General features: G+C 40.4%; 1 protein-coding gene across 5 annotated transcripts in view; it reads left to right on the forward strand.

The window, feature by feature from the left end:
* LOC128692563 (protein tramtrack, alpha isoform) overlaps nucleotides 1–24,699 on the forward strand; it is a 397,508-nt gene that overhangs the window by 362,559 nt on the left and 10,250 nt on the right. For all 5 annotated transcript variants that reach the window (XM_053781707.2, XM_070090087.1, XM_053781711.2 and 2 more), the window contains one exon: nucleotides 10,660–10,859. In XM_053781707.2, coding sequence (XP_053637682.2) covers nucleotides 10,660–10,859 — 200 coding nt within the window. The remainder of the gene's footprint in view (nucleotides 1–10,659; nucleotides 10,860–24,699) is intronic.

Here is a 24,699-nt window from a genome sequence, read left to right on the forward strand (position 1 = left end):
GTTAATGGTATACAGATACTGTACCACTTATTAATTTTCTATATACAGCCTCTCCTCACTTAACAACGAAGCTCCGTTCTTAAGACTGCATTGGTAAACACAGTCTTAGGAGGAGCATACTATAATGGTAGTGGGTTTGTGTCCCTTTGATATTGTTTTAATGTCACCTTTGCACCATTTATAAAATTTTTGGTATATGTATTTTTGGTTTATACCATATGTATTTTTACCTTATACAGTAGTTTACTGTATATGGTAATAAACAGAATAGAGGTGTGCATATTGGTCAGAGAGCCCATCGTAAGTCCTAGTCATCAGTAAACGAGTACATCGCTAAGTGAGGAGAGGCTGTAATTACTTATTTTGATGTATCATGTGTCACAGAATGATCACGAAGCAGTTATGTTTTATATTATTGCAGATACTGTGAATGTTTTAATTAGTGAGAATTGTTTGGCAAACATCTGGGCATTTGTGGGATGTTTGTGTAGTAATTGGATGGATTAACAAGGACCACATGAATGGAGCATTATTTCAGAAGACAGGGCATAGTGACCGTTTGTGTTAAGGGTCTGAGTGTATGAATGTATATATATACTGTCAGTCAATTTAGGTAATGAACAGATTTTCTATATTTGGGTATTTAGGCTACATTGTGTTGCCGGGAGTTCTATCATGCCTCCGTGGTACAGTTGACATAATGAGTTCTGATAAAGTTCCTAACTAGTGAGCCTTGCCAGGATTATACATGTGGGAAGTGCATCTGTCTCTCACTCAGTGGGAGGAGGATCAAGCCTCACCACATCTTGGACTGAATGACCAACATGGGTTTAGCCCTTAAAATGAATGAAAAAATATATAAAACTCCTACTTAATGAAACATTGTCTAAATAAAGTATCCAAATGTTGCATACCTGTCCATTGACCTAAATTGTTAAGGGTAGCAGATTTTTTTTTTTTTTGTATGTGTGTGTGCATGCATATGTATGTATGTGTGTGTGTGTGTGTGTACTCACCTATCTGTGGTTCCAGGGGTCGATTCACAGCTCCTGGCCCTGCTTCTTCGCTGGTCGCTGCTAGGTCCACACTCTCCCTGCTGCATGAGCTTTATCATATCTCTTCTTAAAGCTGTGTATGGATCCTGCCTCCACTATATCACTCTCCAGATTGTTCTACTTCCTGACAACTCTGTCACTGAAGAAATACTTCCTAACATCCAGTTGTGACCCCTTGTTACTCTGTCCCATCTCTGAAACATCCTGTCCCTCTCCACCTTGTCAATTCCTCTCAATATTTCATATGCTGTCATCATATTCCCCCATCCCTCCTGACTTCAAGTGGCATCAGGTTGATTTCCTTTAACCTCTCCTTGTTGGACATACCCCTTAGCTCCAGGACTAGTCTTGCAGCAAACCTTTGCACTGCTCTAATTTCTTGACATACTTGACCAGGTGTGGGGTTCCATACTGGTGCTGCATACTCCAATATGGGCTTCATGTATATGGTGTACAGAGTCTAATGATTCTTGCTCAGGTGTCAGAATACTGTTCTTAGGTTTGCCAGGCACCCTTATGCTCTAGTAGTTATTTGGTTGACGTATGCCTCAAGATGTGCTCAGTATTATACTTACCCCAAGATCCTTTTCCTTGAGTGAGGTTTGCAGTCTTTGGCCTGCTACTCTGTCTGCAGTCTTCTTTGACCTTCCCCAGTCTTCATGACTTTGCATTTGGTGAGGTAAAACTCCAGGAGCCAGTTGCTGGACCAGGCCTGCAGCCTGCCCTGATCCTCTTGTAGTTTTACCTGATCCTCATCCACTTCAATTCTCCGCATTAGCTTCACATCGCCTGCAAACATGGACACCTCTGAATCTACATCTTCCATCATATCATTCACATATACGAGAAACAGCACTGGCCCCACGATTGACCCTTGTGGAGCCCTGCTCATCACTAGTACCCACTCTGATACCTCATCATGTACCATCACTCTTTTTCCTTCCTGCCAAATGAATATTCTCTCATCCATTGCAGTTACTCTACTGTTATTCCTGCCTGCTGCTCTAGCTTTTGTACTAATCTCTTGTTTGGAACTGTGTTGAAAGCCTTCTTATAGTCCAAGAAAATGCAGTCTATCCACCCCACTCTCTCCTGCCTGCCTTCTGTCACCTTGTCATAATACTCCAGTAGGTTTGTGACACAGGATTTCCCCTTCCTGAAACTGTGCTGGTTATTGTGTATAAGCTCATTCCTTTCTAGGTGCTCCACCAGTCTTTTCCTGATAAGCTTCTCCATGACTTTGCTTATTATACATGTCACTGACACTGATCTGTAGTTTAATGCTACCTTCCTGTCTCCTTTTTTAAAGATAGGGACTACATTCACTGTATTCCATACCTCAGGTAGTTGCCCTGTTTTGATAAGTGTATTGAAGATTGTTGTTAGTGACACACACTTTCAGGACCCACGAAGAGATGTTGTCTGATCCTGCCACCTTTGAGGTATCTAGCTTCCTTAGCAACCTCTCTACTTCGTTAAATAACAAAAAAAGGCACAATACCGTGACTGGAATGATACACAAATAACCCGCACATAAAAGAGAGAAGCTTACAACGACGTTTTGGTCCGACTTGGACCATTTACAAAGTCAGTGTGACTTTGTAAATGGTCCAAGTCGGACCGAAACGTCGTCGTAAGCTTCTCTCTTTTATGTGCGGGTTATTTGTGTATCTCTACTTCCTTGGTTGTGTGTAGTGTGTCCAAAACTTGTTGGTGTACCCTTCCATCCCGGTTTGCTGGAGTTCCTTTCTGTCTCCATTGAAAATACTTCCTTAAATCTCCTTCTTTCCTCACCCTGATTACCTGATCGACAACTTGTTTTCCTCCTGATGTGGCTGTACAACAGCTTTAGGTCAGATTTGGCTTTCAATGCCATCATTCACGTGTTGCCACTGGGTCTTCCTTCTTATCCATGCATATTCATTTCTGGCTCTTGGCTAATCTCCTTATTTTCCTGGGTCCTTTGTCATCTTTACTTTTTCCATTCTCTAGTGCACTTAGTTTTAGCCTCTCTACACCTTTGGGTGAACCAAGGGCTCGTTCAGGTCGTCCCATTATTTCTGTTGCCCTTAGGTATGAACTTCTCCTCTGCCTTGTTGCATTTTGTGGTCACATATTCCATCATTTCATTTGCTGTTTTTCCCACCAGTTCTCTCTCCCACTGTACCTCATACCCGTGTAGTCCCCTCTTTTGTAGTTTGGCTTCTCCCATCCTACTCGTGCTGTGCCACTCTCCACTTCTAACTCTACAATGTATTCGAAGCTCAGGACCACGTGATCACTAGCTCCAAGGGGCCTTTCACATGTGATGTCCTCAATGTCTGAACTACTCAAGGTAAATATGAGGTCCAGCCTGGCTGGTTCATCCTGTCCCTTCCTTCCTTCCTTCCTTCCTTCCTTCCTTCCTTCCCTCTCTCCCTCTCTCCCTCTCTCCCTCCCTCCCTCCCTCCCTCCCTCCCTCCCTCCCTCTCTCCCTCTCTCTCTCCCTCCCTCCCTCTCTCCCTCCCTCTCTCTCTCCCTCTCTCTCTCCCTCTCTCCCTCTCTCTCTCCCTCTCTCTCTCCCTCTCTCTCTCCCTCTCTCTCTCCCTCCCTCTCTCTCCCTCCCTCTCTCTCCCTCTCTCTCTCTCCCTCTCTCTCTCTCGTCCCGTCCCTCTCCCTCTCCCTCTCTCTCTCTCTCTCTCTCTCTCTCTCTCTCTCTCTCTCTCTCTCTCTCTCTCCCTCTCCCTCTCCCTCCCTCCCTCCCTCCCTCCCTCCCTCTCTCTCTCTCTCTCTCTCTCTCTCTCTCTCTCTCTCTCTCTCTCTCTCTCTCTCTCTCTCTCTCTCTCTCTCTCTCTCTCTCTCTCTCTCTCTCTCTTTCTCTCTCTCCCCCCCCCAGATGGGAGGATCTCACCTGTTATCATCTCTGTGACCTGTCTCCTTCCCTTCCTTCAATCCACTATCTATCTGCTGTCCCTTTAACCATTTTCAAGCCACTTTCCCTCCTCGACTTCTCAGGCCCCCAAGTGGTCTGATGGGGCCTCTGCGTATGACTTGTCTCCTTCCCTTCCTTCGGTCCCCTCACTGGTTGCTGATATTCCTGTTCCTGATGCCATGCCCATTCTGCTCTTCAGCTGTATATCCCATTTCAGCATTTTCAGAGAGCTGCCATCCTCTCCATTTTATTGTTAAACTCAACTAGCCTTCTTTCCCACTCTTATTCCCTTTTCCTGAGCTCTGCTGTCTATTCTTCCTTCCCAGACTACTCTTCCTCAGTTCCCTTGACTCTTTGTCCTACTCTCTTGGATCCCCCTTTATTTTTTTCTCATTAGTTACCATGATATGTAAAGCTCGTGTGTGTGTGTGTGTGTGTGTGTGTGCCCATGTCCGTCTCCCCGCATCTTCACTGGTCGCTACTGGGCCACTCACTCCCTGCTCTGTGAGCTTTATCATACCTCTTCTTAAAGCTATGTATGGATCCTGCCTCCACCTCACTTTCCAGACTGTTCCACTTTCTGACAACTCTGTGACTAAAGAAATACTTTCAAACATCTGTGTGACTCATCTGAATCTTCAACTTCCAAGTGTGACCCCTTCTTGTTGTGTCCCATCTCTGGAACATCTTATCTCTGTCCATCTTGTCGATTCCTCTCAATATTTTATATGTTATCATGTCCCCCCCCTGTCCTCCAGTGTCATAAGGTCAGTTTCCCTTAACCTCTCCTCGTTGGACATGCCCCTTAGCTCCGGGACTAGTCTTGTTGCAAACCTTTGCATTTTCTTAATTTCCTGACTTGCTTGCCCAGGTGTGGGTTCCAAATGGTGCTGCATACTCTAATATAGGACTGATGTATACGGTGTACAGAGTCCTGAATGACTCCTTACTGAGATGCCAGAAAGGTATTCTTAGGTTTGCTAGTCGCCCATATCCTGCAGCAGTTATTTGGTTGATGTATGCCTCAGGAGATATGTTTGATATTATACTCACCCCAAGATCCTTTTCCTTGAGTTGAGGCTTGTAGTCTTTGGCCCCCTAGGCTGTATTCTGTCTGCTGTCTTCTTTGCCCTTCCCTGATCTTCATGACTTTGCACTTGGCAGGGTTGAACTCCAGGAACCAGTTGCTAGATCAGGCCTGTAGCCTATCCAGATCCCTTTGTAGTCCTGCCTGGTCCTCCTCCGATTGAAATCTCCTCATTAACTTCACATCGTCTGGAAACAGAGACACTTATGAGTCTCTTCCTTCCATCATGTCATTCACATATACAGTACCAGAAACGGCACTGGTCCTAGAACTGACCCCTGTGGAACTCTGCTTGTCACAGGAGCCCACTCCAACACCTTGTCACTTACCATGACTTGCTGTTGCCTTCCTGTCAGGTATTTTCTGATCCATTGTAGTGCCTTCCCTGTTATACCTGCCTGGTCCTTCAACTTTTGCACTGATCTCTTGTGTGGAACTTTTTGTGTGTAGTGTGTAGTGTGTAGTGTGTGTGTGTGTGTGTGTGTGTGTGTGTGTGTGTGTGTGTGTGTGTGTGTGTGTGTGTGTGTGTGTGTGTGTGCAGTGTGTAGTGTGTACTCACCTAGTTGAGGTTGCAGGGGTTGAGTCCAAGCTCCTGGCCCCGCCTCTTCACTGGTCACTACTAGGTCACTCCCTGAACCGTGAGCTCTATCATACCTCTGCTTAAAGCTATGTATGGATTCTGCCTCCACTACATTGCTTCCCAAACTATTCCACTTCCTGACTACTCTGTGGCTGTAGAAATACTTCCTAACATCCCTGTGATTTATCTGTGTCTTCAACTTCCAACTGTGTCCCCTTGTTGCTGTGTCCCATCTCTGGAACATCCTGTCTTTGTCCACCTTGTCAATTCCTCTCAGTATTTTGTGTGTCGTTATCATGTCCCCCCTATCTCTCCTGTCCTCTAGTCTCGTCAGGTTGATTTCCCTTAACCTCTCCTCGTAGGACATACCTCTTAGCTCTGGGACTAGTCTTGTTGCAAACCTTTGCACTTTCTCTAGTTTCTTTACGTGCTTGGCTAAGTGTGGGTTCCAAACTGGTGCCGCATACTCCAATATGGGCCTAACGTAGACGGTGTACAGGGTCCTGAACGATTCCTTATTAAGATGTCGGAATGCTGTTCTGAGGTTTGCTTGGCGCCCATATGCTGCAGCAGCTATTTGGTTGATGTGCACTTCAGGAGATGTGCCTGGTGTTATACTAACCCCAAGATCTTTTTCCTTGAGCGAGGTTTGTAATCTCTGACCCCCTAGACTGTACTCCGTCTGCGGTCTTCTTTGCCCTTCCCCAATCTTCATGACCTTGCACTTGGTGGGGTTGAACTCCAGGAGCCAATTTCTGAACCAGATCTGCAGCCTGTCCAGATCCCTTTGTAGTTCTGCCTGGTCTTTGATCGAATGAATTTTTCTCATCAACTTCACGTCATCTGCAAACAGGGACACTTCGGAGTCTATTCCTTCCGTCGTGTCGTTCACAAAGACCAGAAACAGCACTGGTCCTAGGACCGACCCCTTTGGGACCCCGCTGGTGACAGGTGCCCACTCTGACACCTCGCCACATACCATGACTCGCTGTGTGTGTGTGTGTGTGTGTGTGTGTGTGTGTGTGTGTGTAGGGAACCTATACAGTCTTTCCATGGCTGTGCACTGATGCTGCCTCCTTACCCCTATTTATCTCTATCTTATTGAATGCTAATAACTGTTTCTGACACTTTAACTGTCTAGGGGTGAGTGGACCCTTCCAGCTATGGCAGAATACCTAGACCTTATTTTACCTTAACAATAACCACAGAATAGGTGAATACTTTCGTGTGTGGGGGAATGTGACTATTGTAGCTTCCATATTAATTTAGAACTCGATACACAAATTTAAGTATATTTACCTCTCCACCACTATCTATAGTGGCCATGGGTAGACAGGTACCCAGGACTAATAGTATCATACTCAAATTAATGTAGGTGACTTTGTCCCGGTGAGCCGCTTGGTATTAGAACGTATTGATATAAGCAAATGAATGTGTCGAATAATCTGGCTTATAGTTCAGTAAAGGAAAATGAAATAAATTCAGGGATAAATGATACAGATGTAAAGTTTTCAATTATAAAAATAGGTGAGATAGTGTTTTGAATGTAATGTGGGTATTGCTGATAAATTTTCTGGGAATAACTAATATATTTTAATATAAAATTAGGTGTGTTCTAATTCTGAAATTATACTCCATTAGATAGTAGTAAAAAATAGATACTTACGTACTACAATTAAATAAACATTTGGGAGAAAAATGGTTTTTGATATTGAAACAGTGGTGAGCATTTTGAGAGAGAAACATTTCAAAAACTTTATCTGAAGGACTGAGTGTGTGTGGTGTATAACTGAGAAATATTAAGCGGCTATGAAATGTTTGAGAAATTTTAGTATTCATATCAAAATGCCTGAGTTTTCATGTCCCTTATTTCTATTCTTCACAATTAGGTAACTGTGCTCGGAAAGAATAGATTATGTTTTGTGTTAAGAAGTAGATCTACATTACAGTGGAATGTGTTAAAGGCATATGAACAACATAATAATAACTGAAGCAGAGAGATAATAAGGACTCTTTATTAACTTATGATTGGTTAAGGTGTGTTGATAAGAGTAAATCAGAAAGATGTGGTTAAAGGACTTTACGAGGAGCTGATGTGTGAATGTGAAACGCTGTTGCAACACTAGACAACCAGATCAACTTATTGGTAGTAAAAGAATGAACACACTAGAGAATGATAATGTGTTTTAATGATTCAGACTAGAAGTTGATGAGAAGTGTATGGTGATATAATTAAGTTGACCTCGTGGAGGATAATAGAGAAGTCATGATGAAGATGTATGTTGTGAGAAAATGTATGATTAAAAACTATGTAACTAATTTGTTTTTGTAGTTCACGTAAAGTACTGTATTCCAGTTTTTAATTCCTGTACTGGTGTTTAGATATTTGCTAGTGTGTTTTGGTACTATTCTGCTGTGATCACTAACATTATTATAAAAGACCAGATAGTGTTCTCAATAGCTTTAACCTTTTTCATCCTACGATATCTTTCCATGCTTCCTGGGAGACAGTAGTGATGATGCAAGCATCGGCCAGGAAGGTGAGGGCACCATCATGGAGAACATAAAACTTCATATAAAAAATACACACAATAAGTTTAAAATATATAATAATGATTATTTGAACAATAATTGGAAATTCATAAATGAAGAAAGAAGGGTCTAAAATAAGTTCACATTTATAAAATATTCTTAGGTACAGTAGTTAGCAGATGCAGGGAATGGATAGAATTTGAAAACACTGTCATGCTTAATAATTCCTGTAAGTTGTGTTGTTATGGCTAACTAATGTAGTACTCTCAGGGCTGTTAGAGCAGTGCTATGAGCCTTTATCCAACAGTATTATTCTTGGCTTTTCTCTTATTATTATAATAAACACAGATTAACCTATATAGTTGCAACACTGGTAAAATGTAGTGCTGAGTGAAAAACTGTTTGAAGTTATTGTATCAGTTTATAAACTATGAAGAGAGTTATGAAGAGAGCCACTGAAGTACACACATGTACCATTTGATTCAAGTGAAGAACCTAACAAACTTACTTAATGTGTTACACTCTCTTAGGAGAACTTGTTCATTGATAAAGAATAAAAAGTCACAACACCATGGCTGCAGCAGTACTCAAATAACTCACACTTAGGAGACTGAAACTCACGACTACAATTTGGTCTGACTTGAACCCTTGTCAGACCAAAACGTAGTCATAAATTTCAGTCTCCTAAGTGGTTTATTTGTGTATTGTTTATTGATAGTTTTGTTGCACCACAATAAAGTGGTGTCAGAGGTTAAAGTAAAGTTAAAACTAATAAATTGAAAGTGACCATAAAATCCTATATGTGATCTAAAGGAAAACTTTCATCATCTTAGAGTGGAGTCAGCCATGATAATTACAAACTGAGAAAGATTAAGACTTAGTGTCCTGCAGTATTCATAGCTTTAACTTACATGAGGTACTGGAACTTCATAGTCTTTTGAAATTTCACTGATAAGGAATTATGTGGAAAAATCTATTAGCTATTTTTCCCTTGAATGTGAATGAAACTTAATTTTAATGTTAGAGTAACATTTTACTTCATTATTAATACATAATAAAATGCAAGAAACAAAATAGCTATGTTGAGGCAGAGAAAACTTTGCACAGCCTTTCCACTAATGTAGCCAGATAGCCATGTTGTAGCTGTAACTGTAGCCTGGCAACCATGTTGTAGCTGTAACTGTAGCCTGGCAACCCTGTTGTAGCTGTAACTGTAGCCTGGCAACCCTGTTGTAGCTGTAACTGTAGCCTGGCAACCATGTTGTAGCTGTAACTGTAGCCTTGCAGCCATGTTTTAGCTACAACTGTAGCCTGGCATTCATTTTGTAGCTACAACTGTAGTCTGGCAGCCATGTTGTAGCTACAGCTGTAGCCTGGCAGCCATGTTGTAGCTACAGCTGTAGCCTGGCAGCCATGTTTTAGCTACAACTGTAGCCTGGCAGCCATGTTTTAGCTACAACTGTAGCCTGGCAGCCATGTTGTAACTGCAGCTATAGCCTGGCAGCCTGTAGCTACAACTGTAGCCTGACAATCATGTTGTACCTACAACTGTAGCTTGGCAGTCATGTTGTAGTTACAACTGTAGCTTGACAGCCATGTTGTAGCTACAGCTGTAACCTGGCAGCCATGCTGTAGCTATAAACTGTAGTCTGGCAGCCGTGTAGCTACAACTGTAGCCTGGCAGCCATGTTGTAGCTATAAACTGTAGCCTGGCAGCTGTGTAGCTACAACTGGGTTTAACAGTTGCCATGAATTGACTCTCCATAGTTATGTAGAATCTTCTACAGTTTATGTATGGATCATCGTAAAGTTAAGAAGAACAGTTCATTTTTAGGAATATAATAATACAGTGGTACAGTTTTGTACAGCTCCCAACTTGAACAATTATGTAAGTGTATTATTGTAAGTGCTTTTATAAGTGTATTATTGGGGGTCTGAAACAGACTAATTTACATTATTCCTTTTGGGAACAAATTCATTCAGTAATGGCACTCGAACAGCCTTCTGGAACGATTTATGGCCTAAGTTCGGGGTACCACTGTAATAGTATACAGCCTCTCCTCACTTAACAACAGAGTTCCGTTGCTAAGACCACATCGGTAAACGAATTCGTCGCTAAGTGAGGAGCATACTATAATGGTAGTGGGTTCGTGTCAGCTATCTTTGATATTGTTTTAATGTCACCTTTGCACCATTTATAACATTTCTGGTATATTTTTAAATGTTTATACAGTATTGTACTGTATATTGTAATAAACAGAATAGAGGAAATCACCTCTGATATACATTATTTATGCATACTGCTTAGAGAGCCCGTTGAAAGTCCGGGGTATCGGTAAACAAGTACATCGCTAAGTGAGGAGAGGCTGTTTAAATATTAGTGGTTAAAAGCAATCAATAAGTTATCAGGTTTTTAGGTAATACAATGAACCTAAAATTAAAAACAGTAAAAGCAAAATATAAACTGATATTAATTAGTTTTTGTTCTTGACAGGCTCGGCAGTGTCAGCTTTGTCTTGTAACACTTGCAAATGCAAATCTCCTGCGGCGTCATGTGGAAGATCATCATTTTCACATACGCAAGTATGATTGTGTTCATTGTGGAAAAAAGTTCAAGAGGAAAGAACACAGAGAAAGGCATGAGAGAATTCATACTGGTGAAAAACCCTTTGTATGTCATATATGCAATGCCAGGTAAGTGCCCTTATTTTTTCTAGATTTCTGTATGGGAAAAAATTTAACTTATCCAAACTAATTAGATATTTATTTCCAAAGAAAACATGACTTACCACAGAGCAAATACAGTCAACTGTCGGATAATGCAAAGTTATTTTTCTGAAAATAGCATGTAATAAAACATGGGTGTAAACTGAACATCAGAACATAGGGAGAAAAATAGGGTTACCTTCATTAGACTCTCCTCCCCCCTTAAAAAGCCAACCAAATTTTTATGGGTTTCATAATTGTAAAAAGCAATAATAATTTAATTGTAAGTTGATGTGGTGATGTGTGCCAAAGTTCTTGCAATCACATTTCTGCTAGCAAAGAGAGGTACCCTATTGTTTGGCTGTCTTGCAACTGTATTGTGGTTATAAAGGAGGGGCAAGAGTTGTTGGGGTGTACATGGGAAGAATTAAAGCAGGTTTGGTATGGGGGACTGAAAGGGTGGGAAATGGAGATTGAATGGTGGAGGGGTGGGGACAGGAACTGGAGGCTGGTGGTGTTAGGTGGAGGATGCTGGGCGGTGGAAGAGTGTGGGGGCAGAGGCTGGAAGCAGTGAGGTGGTGTGATGGGACCATGTGGGTGAGTGTGGGCAATGGTATGGATGATGGGTCAGTAGTGGGCAGTAATTAGGGTATGACTAGGTGTGTGGGTTGTGAAAGCATGGGTAAGGTGTGGGAGTGGAGCTTGAAGATGTAGGGGGGTGGTGGGTAAAAAGTGTGGTTGTCGGTGTCATGAGTGGTGATTGGATAAAGGTAATTGGGTGGGTGAGTGAGTGGTTGGTGGTCTAGGCAGTAATGAGGTTGGCGGGTGATTAAGTGATTGGGTGTGCGGATGGCGTGTTAGGGTAAAAGGTCGGGCAAGGAGGTCATGGGGGAATGTGTTCCTGAGAGAATGGTGTAGGTGTAGCTATGGGGAAAATTGTATGGGTGGATTGTGTGGGGGGGTAGGTTGGTGTGAGTGATGGCATGTGGCCGTGGGGCAGTTGTGTGGGGGGTGGTTGCTGGTTGGAATGGTGTGGGTAAAGGTGTGAGGTATGGGTGGAAATTGTGGGTAGTATGGATGAGGTTGCTGGGTGTGCAGTGAGGGAGTATGACCAAGGGGGTGGGAGGATTATGAATAAGCAGTTGGTGTAGGCAAAGGTGTATGGCCCAGATATGGTACCAGATGCGTATGAATGTAGCACAAGGTCAAGGACTGGGCATTGACCCATGGGGGCACTGACCCTTGGAACAGCCTCCAGAAAGAGTCCAGGTAGGTAGGTAAAGTATGGTATTAGATGCGTAGTCTCACTTCCAGGCCCACAGTTGCCCTTCACTCATACTCACCCTCCATGCTCCCCCCTGCTCTCCACCACCACGCTTTCAAGGACCTTGCACCCACCTCTCCCCAAACTCTCCCTAACCTTCATATCCTCACCCACCTGTCTCTACTCATGCCCACAGTAGTGCCCATTTGTCCATATGCTCCACATGGGAGGTACAGTGGGTGAAGGGAACAAGGGACAGCAGTATCATGCATCCATGGGTCACTCTCACCCCTTCTTTCAGAGCTTCTCACCCTTCTTCACTCAGTACCCTGTCTTCACTTATTAGGTTGCACATACTCGCCCACTAGCTTGCATGCTTCTACTCACTAACCTGTAAGACAATTGAGTGACCCTGAGGCTCACTCTGAGACAGAGGAGAAAGACTGGCATACGTTACATTTTCCCCTACACATACTTCATTGTGAAAACAGATTTTTTTTTATGGCATATTCACTGAAAATGTGCTGTAATTTTTCATCCATGTTGGAGCAGAAATGTATTAACAGATTGCTTGCTATGTGATGGTTTATTATTATTTGCTTGTTTATTGTATTCTTATAAGTTGTGTAAGTTTCTATTGTAACCAAGAATAGTTAATAAATATGGTTGATAGTTCAGGTGATCATTGCCTCAACAGCACTGTCTTGGACCAGACCTCCTGGTTGATGGTCTGGTAAGCCATGCTGTTGGTTCTTAATATATGCAGCCTTATACAAGCATCACAGTGGATCAGGAACTGCCTTGACGAACTTTTTTACGTTCCTTTTAGAAGACTGGATTTTATTAGTAATTCTGTTAATACAGTGGAACCCTGGTTTTTCGTTTTTAATTCATTCCAGAGAGTCTGAGGACTTCCCATACATCCTGGCAAGATTGACCACGTGTATGCCACTTTCGTACTTTTCTACAAGTTCTTTCTTGAATTCTATCATGTTTCTCACCTTTATCAAAGGGCTGGTACTCGAAACTTTCTTTGGCCTTATGGTGGCTTATTTAGCAGTCGCACTCAATAAACAAGCACAAAAAACAATCGATTATTATGAAATGTTTCATATGAATGCGGAGAGTAATGCTCACTCAACAAGAAACAAAGCCAGACTTACTCAGAATGCATGCGTGGGATGCTTTGTGTGGGTGCGGGCGCGCGGACACATTTGGTATGGTGGATGAAAACCAAGGTGATGAATGAAAACTGGGCCAGTATTTTGATGAAAAAAGTCATCGAACACCAAATTCGACGAAAACCAAGGTTCCACTGTATTTTATCTATATATATTTGATGAGTTATCCAGTAATGTACTGTGTTTATTTTGCTTCTTTTCACTGGAAGTATTTTGTACCATCTTCTCTATGTCCTGATTTTGCAAAACTAATTTTACTGTTCAAATTTGGAACCAGTCTGTCTAATAGTTTGCAATGCAAACTAGTATTCATATACCTCGCCTGTAATCCATGGAATGTTATGTATATTTTTTTTTTTTTCAACAAACCGGCCGTATCCCACCAAGGCAGGGTGGCCCAAAAAGAAAAACAAAAGTTTCTCTTTTTAAATTTAGTAATTTATACGGGAGAAGGGGTTACTAGCCCCTTGCTCCCGGCATTTTAGTCGCTTCTTACAACACGCATGGCTTACGGAGGAAGAATTCTGTTCCACTTCCCCATGGAGGTAAGAGGAAATAAACAAGAACAAGAACTAGTAAGAAAATAGAAAAAACTCAGAGGGGTGTGTATATACTATATGCTTGTACATGTATGTGTAGTGTGACCTAAGTGTAAGTAGAAGTAGCAAGATGTACCTGAAACCTTGCATGTTCATGAGACAGAAAAAAAGACACCAGCAATCCTACCATCGTGTAAAACAATTACAGGCTTCTGTTTTACACTCACTTGGCAGGATGGTAGTACCTCCCTGGGCGGTTGCTGTCTACCAACCTACTACCTACAGTAAAACGAGTTATTACCTATTAATGTCTGTGCTTGGCCAAGTGGTGAGAAAATTTTATGACTGAGTACAGACAGACGAAAGTAAGTGTAAAGGTAAACAAACCAAGTACAGTGGACCCTCGTTTTTCGTAATTAATCCATTCCAGAGAGTGTGACTAATGGTGAAATTGACAATTTGCGAAACCATTTCCCCATAAGAAATAATGTAAATCCAATTAATCCATTCCAGACACCCAAAAATATTAAAACAAAATAATTTTTTACATGAAATATAGATGTACATACACAGAAAACAATGATACATGAAGAATAAAACAATAATAACATGACACTTACTTTTGTTGAAGATTCTTCTTGGTGTATGGAAGATGCGAGGAGGGGAGAGAATGGAGAAATTACTGTTTGGAAGGGTAATCCACTTCCATAAACACTTCAGGTACCAAGTCTTTTTCTGGGATTACTTCCCTTCTTTGTTTTTAATGCCACTAGGACCAGCTTGAGAGTCACTGCACCCCTGTAGCACTAAATATCTGTCCAGAGAGCTCTGTTTCTGGCATCTCTTTAAAATTTACAAGACATTGTCACTGTACGTGTTGCCGACACGGCTTGGAACAGCTTTGTTAGGGTGATGTCCCTCCACAAATCTTTCCATCCTACTGCACATTGCACAAATCTCCATTACTTGCACCCTTTACCACCATCACAACCACTTCCACCACCATCACTACCACCCTCTACCATCATCACAACCACTACCACCACTACTATCACCATCACTACTATCACCATCACTACCACCATCACCATCACAACCACTACCACCCTCTACCACCAGCACAATCACTACCACCCTCACAACTACTACCACCCTCTACCACAATCACTACCACCCTTTACTGCCATCACTACCACCCTCTACCACCATCACAACCACTACCACCATCACTATCACTACCACCACTACTTTCGTATTTTTCTACAATCTTTTTCTCTAATTCTTTTGTGTTTGTCAACTTCTCTACCAAAGGGCTGGCACTAGCTTTCTTTGGGCCCATGGTGGCCTTATTTAACAGTTGCAAGCACTAAAATGATTGGAATATTACAAAATGTATCGTATGAACATGTGGGATTGTGCTCACGCACTGATGTAGGTGAATGGTTCAGAGAACCGACACGTTGATGAATTAGACTGATGAAGCCACTGTGTGGCGAAACGTTTCCTCAATAAAGATACCCAAGAGTTGCACGTGTGTCTAATTTATCACTCACTGATAAACAATGGCACTCTGACTGTGAATGGTGTGTGAGGCTGCTCAGGCCACTTGTACGAGTTTGGGACAAATGACTATTTGCAAGTCAAACGGCGATTCGCAAGTCAATATTTTGATGAAAAAATGTTACAATTAGCGAAAATTCCAAATTCTGATGCTTACAAAAAATGAGGGTCCACTGTATCAGCATTAACCCTTTAACTATCGGTGCCGTATAGGTATGGCTTACAAGCCAGTGTTGGTGACGTATTAATATGCCAAAATTCTAGCGGCTTCAAATCTAGCAGGAGAAAGCTGGTAGACATACATGTGAGAGAATGGGTCTGCATGATTAATGTGCGCAGTATAAAAAAAATCGCGGAGGCCGCAGTGCATTGTGGGAGTGCTAATTCAGTACGCCTTGGTCACCAAGCCTAGTGGTAAGGAATACCTCACTCCCCGGCAAATTGAGGCTCTTCCCTTCCCAAGTGATTGAAGTGTCAGTGAAGATGAATCTCATGGTTTTGAGAAGTTTGTGACTGAAAGCAGTGCCCAGGATACCAGAAATAGTGCTTAAAACCCAGACAATTATCAACCTTCAACCTTCCTTCCTCCTTCCACCAAAAAAGTCAGACAAAGTGACTTATTCCCATGTGGGTGGAGGGAAAGACAGCATGGTTGGTGGGGAAGACAGCGTGGGTGGTAGGGAAGGCAGCGTGGGCTTGTGCAAACATAGCAACATATGTGTAGATTACCTAGGATAACCCAAAAAAGTCAAAGTGGCTTATTTCCATGTGGGTAGTGGGGAAGGCAGCGTGGGTGGTGTGGAAGGCAGCGTGGGTTTGTGTCAACATCTTTTGTCAACAGTATAATGATAACATGTTTGTGCAATTACTGTGTTGCATATAATGAGTGGATATATATTCATTATGCATTATATTGGTCTCACAGGCCACAAAAGTTACTTGAAAAAATAAATTATTAGAAAAGAAAAGAAGAAAATCGAATAAAAGTAAAAATAATATTACCGAGTAAGCGGCAGTAGCCGATGTTGCCATAAGCAGTTCACTTTTTGTCAACTTCACACCTCTATATCTTGGTAAGTACTGATCAGAAATTTTTTTTTCTTTTAAAGCACTCACAAAAATATTCTTAAGATTTTGGTAAGAAAAAAAATTATTTTTTCTCATATATCCAAGAAGACTGTCCCGGTACAGTACACAAGACTTCGGCAGACAGCATATTGTGAAAAATTATTTATTTATTTATTTATTTATTTAAAAATTTAAGCATACATACAGAGGTACAAAAAAAAAATACAGGTAAGAGCAGCATGCCAAAGCCACTCATATGCATAGCATTACGGGCTGGCTTAAAATTAACTTAAGATTAACTAAGCAATGATGAAATCAGTGATAAGACATTATTGTAAACAGATAACTATAAAGCACAAATGAGTATTACAAAGACAGGTCATATGGTTGCATGCATTGCTGTTCATTCAGTAGAATGGAGTATTCTGTTAGGTAGTGTATTTAAAAAAATAACAAAGTTAGATTGGGTCCTAGGTTTAACATTTATGTGATATAATTGTGAGTAACATTTTGGATATACAATTTATAAGGTTCAGTTATTCAGTATTTATTTGGTTTTGAGTGAGTAAGTGAACTTTGAGAAGAGACTTGAATTTGTAAACAGGTAGTGTTTCTTTTATATTTACAGGTAATGAATTCCAGATTTTAGGGCCTTTTATGTGCATTGAGTTTTTGCATAGCGTGAGATGGACACGAGGAACATCAAAGAGTGATCTGTGCCTTGTGTTATGGTCATGTGTTCTGTTGAGGTTGGCAAGGAGATGTTTGAGGGGAGGGTTAATATCAGAGTTAAGTGTTCTATGTATGTAATAGGTGCAATAATAAGTATGGATGTTTTGTATGGTGAGTAGGTTGAGTGTTTTGAATATTGGTGGAGTGTGTTGCCTGTAGTGAGAATTTGTTATCATTCTAACTGCAGCCTTTTGTTGGGTAATTAGTGGTCTGAGATGGTTAATTGTTGTTGAGCCCCATGCACAAATTCCATAGGTGAGATAGGGGTAAATAAGAGAGTGATAAAGGGCCAGGAGGGCTGACTGTGGAACATAGTACCGTATCTTCAATAGTATGCCTACAGTCTTGGAAATTTTCTTAGAAATTTGTTGTACATGTGTATGAAATTTGAGTCTATTATCGAGGTGGATTCCTAAGAATTTTCCCTCTGTTAGCTTTGTGATAGGTGATCCGTTTATTGTTATGTTAAGAGGTACATCTGTAGCTCTGTTACCAAACTGAATGAAGTAGGTTTTGTCAATGTTTAGTGTAAGTTTGTTAGTCCTCATCCAGGTAGATATTTTCTGTAATTCGGTGTTTACAGTATTGGCTAGCGTGACTGGGCTCGGGTGAGAGAAGACGTATGTAGTGTCATCTGCAAAAAGTGTGGGTTTGAGTAATTGCGAAGCATTTGGTAGGTCATTTATGTATAGGAGAAAGAGAAGAGGGCCAAGGACACTTCCCTGTGGGACACCAACTGTAATTGGTTGTGCGGAAGAGCTTGCCCCATTTGCGTACACATATTGGCTTCTGTTGCTGTGGTAAGACTTCAGGTAGTTGAGGGAGTGCCCTCTAATACCATAGTGTGACAATTTTACGTGGAGCAAGTCATGGTCAACTGTATCAAAAGCTTTACGTAAGTCAATGAAGATCCCCAGTGGGACTTCTTTTTTCTCTATTGCATTGTATATATGTTCTAGCATGTGTATAATAGCATCATTAGTATTTTTATTAGGCCTGAATCCAAATTGGCAAGGGTTGAGAATGTTTTGGGAGAGGAGGTAGGAGTAGATTCGTTTATGAATTAATTTTTCGAAGATTTTTGAGAGAGGGTGTAAATTGGATATTGGCCTATAGTTATTCAACTCTGTTTGGTCTCCTCCTTTATGGATCGGGGTGACCCTTGCTATTTTGAGAACTGTAGGGAAGGTGGAGGATTCAATGGATTTGTTAAAGAGTGTTGCAATGATTGGTGATAGTACTTGTGATGCTTTTTTGTATATAAAGGGTGGTAAGGTATTTAAATCTCCTGCCTTGTTTTTCAGTGCGTTGATAATAAGGGAGACTTCGTATGGGTTAGTCGGAGCTAGGAACAGTGTGTTCGGGTAGTTGCCAGTGAGGTAGTCATTTGGTGGGGTATCTGAGCTTGGGATTTTATTGGCAAGGTTTTGACCTATAGTGGAGAAGAAATCATTGAGTCTGTTTGCTGTTTCTGTTGGTGGGAGTTGGGGTTCATCTGATTTTGCTAATTTTATTTCGCTATGTCGTGATATCTTTTTTGTTCCCAGAATTTCTGATAGGGTCTTCCAGGTCTTTTTTATATCACCTCGTAAGTTGGATAATCTGTTCTCATAATACAATTTTTTTGCCCTTCTTATCAGGCTGGTTAGGATTGACAAGTAACGTTTTGTTTGGTCTCTGGTTATGTGACCCATTCTGTACTGTTTTTCATATCGGTGTTTTGTATTTATGGATTTGAGAATGCTGGGTGTTAGCCAGGGACTGTTCAGTCTCTTAGCTGTCATCTGTTTAGTTTTTTTAGGGCAGTGCTTGTTATAAAGGTATTGGGTCTTTTTTAGAAAATTATTAAAACATTCGTCAATATCTGTATAGATTTCTAGCTCAGTGTGCCAGTCAATGTTTGTTACTGCTGTTGTGAAGTTATTAATGGCTGCCTCATTGTGAAGTCTGAAGGTGACTTTAGTAGTGTCTTGGGGTATTTTACCAAGAGTTGTTATGAGGAAAGTAGGGTAGTGGTCTGTGGTATTATCTGTAATTATGCCTGATTTTAAAGGGGATATGGTGTTGGTCCAGATGTGGTCAAGTAGGGAAACACTAGTCTCTGTAACTCTTGTAGGTTTTGTTACTGTTGGTAGCAACATGCAGTTACTCATTATGTTTGTGAATTCAGTAACGTGTGGGTCCTGGTCTTGCAGGAGATTTATATTGAAGTCACCTGAGAGTAGTAAGTGATCTTTGTTCATGCGTGCATCAATTATCATACTTCCTAGGTTTTGACTAAATTGGCTAATGTTTGATTGTGGAACTCTGTAGATGTTTATCACTGTGAGAGGTTTTTGTAGGTATTTGGATTTGAATTTAGCTATTATATATTCCCCATGTTCATCCCTTGTGCAAGTATTAGTGATACATTCTAGTTGGTCTGAGTAGTATATAGCAGTGCCACCCCCTTGTTGGTCTGGCCTACAGTTGTGTATGGCTGTGTAACCAGGAATGGCATAGACATCTGTAGTATCAGGCTTTAGCCAGGTTTCAGTTAGTGTAATGATGGACATATTGGCATGCAAGGAATTTAGTAATGCTAGGAGGTCATCATAATGCTTGCTTAAAGATCTGATATTGTAGTTAAAGATAGTTATGTTGTTGTTGGCTCTGAGAAGTGCCTTTGATTGTTCTGCTGTGTAGTAATTACAGTAACTGTTTGAATCATTTAAGTCATTAAATAAGAGGTTGGTATCAGGATCAATGCTTGTAATCATAAGATTTGTAGTGAGTCTATAGTTAGAATTAAGTAAAAAATAAAGTAAATATTCTAAAGCTAAAAAAAAAAATAGCACCTGAATTATTTAACAAATGTAAAAATAATGAGCTAAGGTAGTTTTATAAAGCTAAAATAAAGGAGACAATATAAAAGGGACTAAAATAATTTGTGGTGAACAAATAAAGTGATGATCAAATAATGGAGCTTGGGAATATGATAGTAGGTAGTACTTTAAAGGTAATTCTTTAAAGTTAGAATTATAATATAAAATTATAATATAAAAGGGACTAATATAAGTTGTGGTGAACAATAAAGTGGTAATCAAATAAATGAGCTATGGAGTATAATGGAAAAATAGTGAACTTATTAACTTTAGCACCTGAGAATAGCACCTTGATTATTTTAACAATTGTGAATATATGAACTAAGGTAGTTATATAAAGCTAAAATAAAGGAAAAAAAAATATATATATAAGGGACTACAATTAAGTAATGGTAAACAAGTTAAATGGACAGATAGTCACTATGAAATAATATTGGTTTAGGAGTAAGATCTGATTTGTAATATTAAATAAGTTGAGCAGTTTATTGCACAATAAAAAGTAAAAAAAATGAGGTAGTTGGTACTAGCTAGCAAAAGATAGTTTTGGTACTTGCAAAAAAGTAATTGGAATATACACTAATTGCACAGACAATAAAAAGTGACTAAAAAAACAAGTAGTGGTAAACAAAATTAAATGGACAGGTAAGAACAATGAATAATATTAATTTGGAGTAAGATTTGACTTGTAACATAAAATTATGAGCAATTAATAGCAGTAAGAAAGAAGTAAAAAAGTATTGGAGGTAGTTAGCATTAGCTTGTGATGAAAAAAATAATAAAAATAATAATGCACAATATAATAGTAAGGTACACTATATGCACCACACGTATATATGTATTAAGGGCACTTATCTAATCTGTTACAGAAATGACAGCTTTTCTAAGGAAGGTAGAGAAATCGTGTTCGTTTGAGATAGTATATTGTTGTCCTGTTGATGTTTTCCTTACTAGTATTTTCCCATCTCGCGTGAAACACTGATGTATTTTGTTTTCCTGTTTAAGTTTTCTCAGCCTGAACAGAAGGTTTTGACGTTTTCTTGTTAGACACTCATTTATGTACACTCCATTTTTCATTGTAATTGCTGATTTAATTAGGTCCTTTCTTTTATCGTATGAATGAAGTCTGATCATTATACTGTGTTTACTTCCTGGTTTTCCTAACAAACGTGTTTCTTTGATTTCATTGTTTTGCACGATGACTTGTACATGGTCCTGTATTATCCTGACAGCAGTTTCTTTGCACTGAGCTTGTGTTATGTCACTTGGAATGTGTGGACTGTTTATTATAACTGCATCAGACAACTTATCTTGTTCAGTTTTGTCGTCTTGGAAATCAAGGTATTCATTTAGTCGAGTGTGCATGTTCTGATTCCAGTCCTTGATTGCTTCTTCAACCTTCATATTTATTGTAGTTGTTTGTTCAGTGTGACTGGCTATAGCTGCTTTCAGAGTATTTTCTGTGTCAACACTTCCCGATGTAATCTTCTCTTCAAGGTTTTGGATCTTGTTCTCGAGGTTGGTTATCTTGGATTCTCGTTGCTCGAGTGTTGCTTTGATATCTTTGATTTCGTTTTCTAGAGCAACGATGTAGTCCTTGATATTGTCAGGAATAATCATACCTGAGTAATCATGGGTGAATCCTTTGAAGGGAGTGGAGTTGGAAGGGGAGTCAGCCATGTTTGTTGTTGTTGTTGTTCCCTGGGTGGCGGCGGTGAGGGGGGTTGATGATACACCGGCTTCCTGCTGGGTAGACAAGTTTAGTTCTAGGGTCCTTGCTGTTATTCTTTTATTACTGATGTTGTTTCTTCTGCGATATCCTTTCATAGTATCACTGAAGTAGATACTGTGTAGCAATGGAGAAGGCTTGTTGTCTCGGAGCTTGGGTTAAGTGGTTGTCTGGCAGCGGAGGCAGTGTTTGGGTTAGCAGGGCTGTCTTCCTTAGATCTTCTATTTTTGTCAAGATTTGGGTTACATTCTTAGTATTCTTGGGTCATTTTGTGGTCTACGTGGGTTCATGTAGTTGAACTTTCACTTAGGCCATCACAAGTTTTGATCTACTCCCAGATATCTGAATATATTCACCTCCATACTCCCTTCCTCCACTCTGATATCCAGTCTTTCATTACCCTTTTTTTTTATCGTCATCTTACTCTTTCCAATAGTCACTCCTAATTTCCTTCTTTTACATACCCTACCAGACTCGTCCACCAACCTCTGCAAGTTCTCTTCAGAATCTCACAAAAGCACGGTGTCATCAGCAAAGAGCAACTGTAACAACTCCTACTTTGTGTTAGATTCTTTATCTTTTAATCCCATGCCTCTTGCCAACACCTGAACATTAACTTCTCTTACAACCCCGTCTTTAAATACATTGAACAACTATGGTGATATCACACATCCCTGTCTAAGGCCTACTTTTACTGGGAAATAATCTCCCTCTGTACTACATACTTCAGCCTGAGCCTCACTATCCTCATAAAAACTCATGTGTCACAGGAGGTGACTTAAAATGCTGGGAGCAATGGGCTAGTAACCCCTTCTCTTGTATAAACTATTAAAAAAAAGAGAAGAAAAACTTTATAAAACTGGGATGTTTGAATGTGTGTGGATGTAGTGCAGATGATAAAAAAGAGAGGATTGCCAGTATTATGAATGAAAAGAAGTTGGATGTCCTAGCTTTATGTAAAACAAAGCCAAAAGGAGTAAGGGAGTTTCAATGGGGAGAAATAAAAGGGATTAAGTCAGGAGTATCTGAGAGAGTTAGGAAGGGGTAGCAGTAATGTTGAAGGATCAGTTATGGAAGGAGAAGAGGGAATATAAATGTATAAATTCAAGGATTATGTGGGTTAAAATAAGAGTTGGATGTGAAAAGTGGGTCATAATATGTGTGTGTGCACCTGGAAAAGAGAGGAGTGTAGAGGAGAGAGATTGATTTTGGGAGTTGTTCAGTGTGTATGCACCTGGAAAAGAGAGGAGTGTAGAGGAGAGAGATTGATTTTGGGAGTTGTTCAGTGTGTTTGAACTTTTGAACCAAGTGACAGAGTTACTGTAGTAGGGGACCTAAATTTTAAAGTAGGAGAAACGTTGAGAGAGGGTGTGGTAGGTAAGTTTGAGGTGCCAAGCCTTTGATTGAACTTTGTATAGAAAGGGGTTTGGTTATAGTTAATACATATTTTAAGGAAAAAAAGGATAATTATACAAGATATGATATAGGGTGTAATGACAGAAGTTTGTTGGACTATGTATTGGTACATAAGACTTTTAGGTAGACTTCAGGATGTGCATGTTTATAGAGGGGTTCACAGATAGATCACTTTTTAGTTGTAGCTACAGTGAGAGTAAAAGGTAGATGGGATACAAGGAGAATGGAAGCAACAAGTGAGAGAGATGAAGGTTTATAAACTACAGGAGGAGGCAGGGTAAGATATAAACAACTACTGGAGGACAGACAGGCTAGTGAAAGTACAGCGGACCCTCGCCTAACGAACACATCGCATAACGTTAAATCTGCCTAGCGATACATTTTAACGCAAAAATTTTGCCTCGGCTAGCACTAAAAACTCCCCCAACGCGATTCGTTCCGTTCGAGACGCATCCACGTGCGGCCTGAGCGCGCCTCACTTGTCCCGTGGGTGCCAGTGTTTACAAGCCAGCCACCGTTGTCGCATCCAAACATACAATCGGAACATTTCATATTATCACAGCGTTTTAGTGATTGCACCTGCAAAATAAGTCACCATGGGCCCCAAGAAAGCTTCTAGTGCCAACCCTGTGATAAAAAGGGTGAGAATTAGTATGGAAATTAAGAAAGGTTTTGAAGGGTTTGAGGCTAACCCTGAGATGTCTATGCCAGTTGTGGAATCCATTGTGCCTGCTTCAAATATTAAGGAAATGTGTGCAAAGTGGGTTGAACTGCAAACCTTTATGGATGAAAATCACCCTAACACAGCTATTGCAAGCCATGCTGGTGACTATTACAACGACAATGTTGTGGCCCATTTTAGGCAAATCTTAAAGAATGGGAGATACAGACCTCTGTAGACAGATTTGTTGTGCGACAGAGGTCCAGTGACTCTCAAGCTGGTCCTAGTGGCATTAAAAGAAGAAGGGAAGTAACCTCAGAAAAGGACTTGATACCTCAAGTCCTAATGGAAGGGGATTTCCCCTCTAAACATTAACACCATCCACACTCTCTCCTCCTCCCATCCCATCAATCATCACCAGATCTTCAATAAAGTTAAGTATCATGTAATTGTACATGTCTTCTTCAGTTTGTGTGTATTAAAATTAATATTTCATTTGGTAAATTCTTTTTTTTTTCATACTTTGGAGTGTCAGGAATGGATTAATTTGATTTCCATTATTTCTTATGGGAAAAATTAATTCGGCTAACGATAATTTCGCCTAATGTTGAGCTCTCAGGAACAGATTAATATCGTTAGGCGAGGGTCCACTGTATAGACATTGAGGTTGAAGATGTGTAGGGTAGGTTTAAGAATATAGTGTAAGTGTGTTCAGCAAAAGTTTGTGGTTACAGGAAAGTGACATTTATTACATAACTTAAAAGCTAGATGTAATGATAAATTTTAGTAACAAAGCTCAGTACCATATATTAAAGCA

The sequence above is a fragment of the Cherax quadricarinatus genome, chromosome 30, assembly GCF_038502225.1.
Source record: "Cherax quadricarinatus isolate ZL_2023a chromosome 30, ASM3850222v1, whole genome shotgun sequence".
NCBI classification, from domain to species: Eukaryota; Metazoa; Arthropoda; class Malacostraca; order Decapoda; family Parastacidae; genus Cherax; species Cherax quadricarinatus.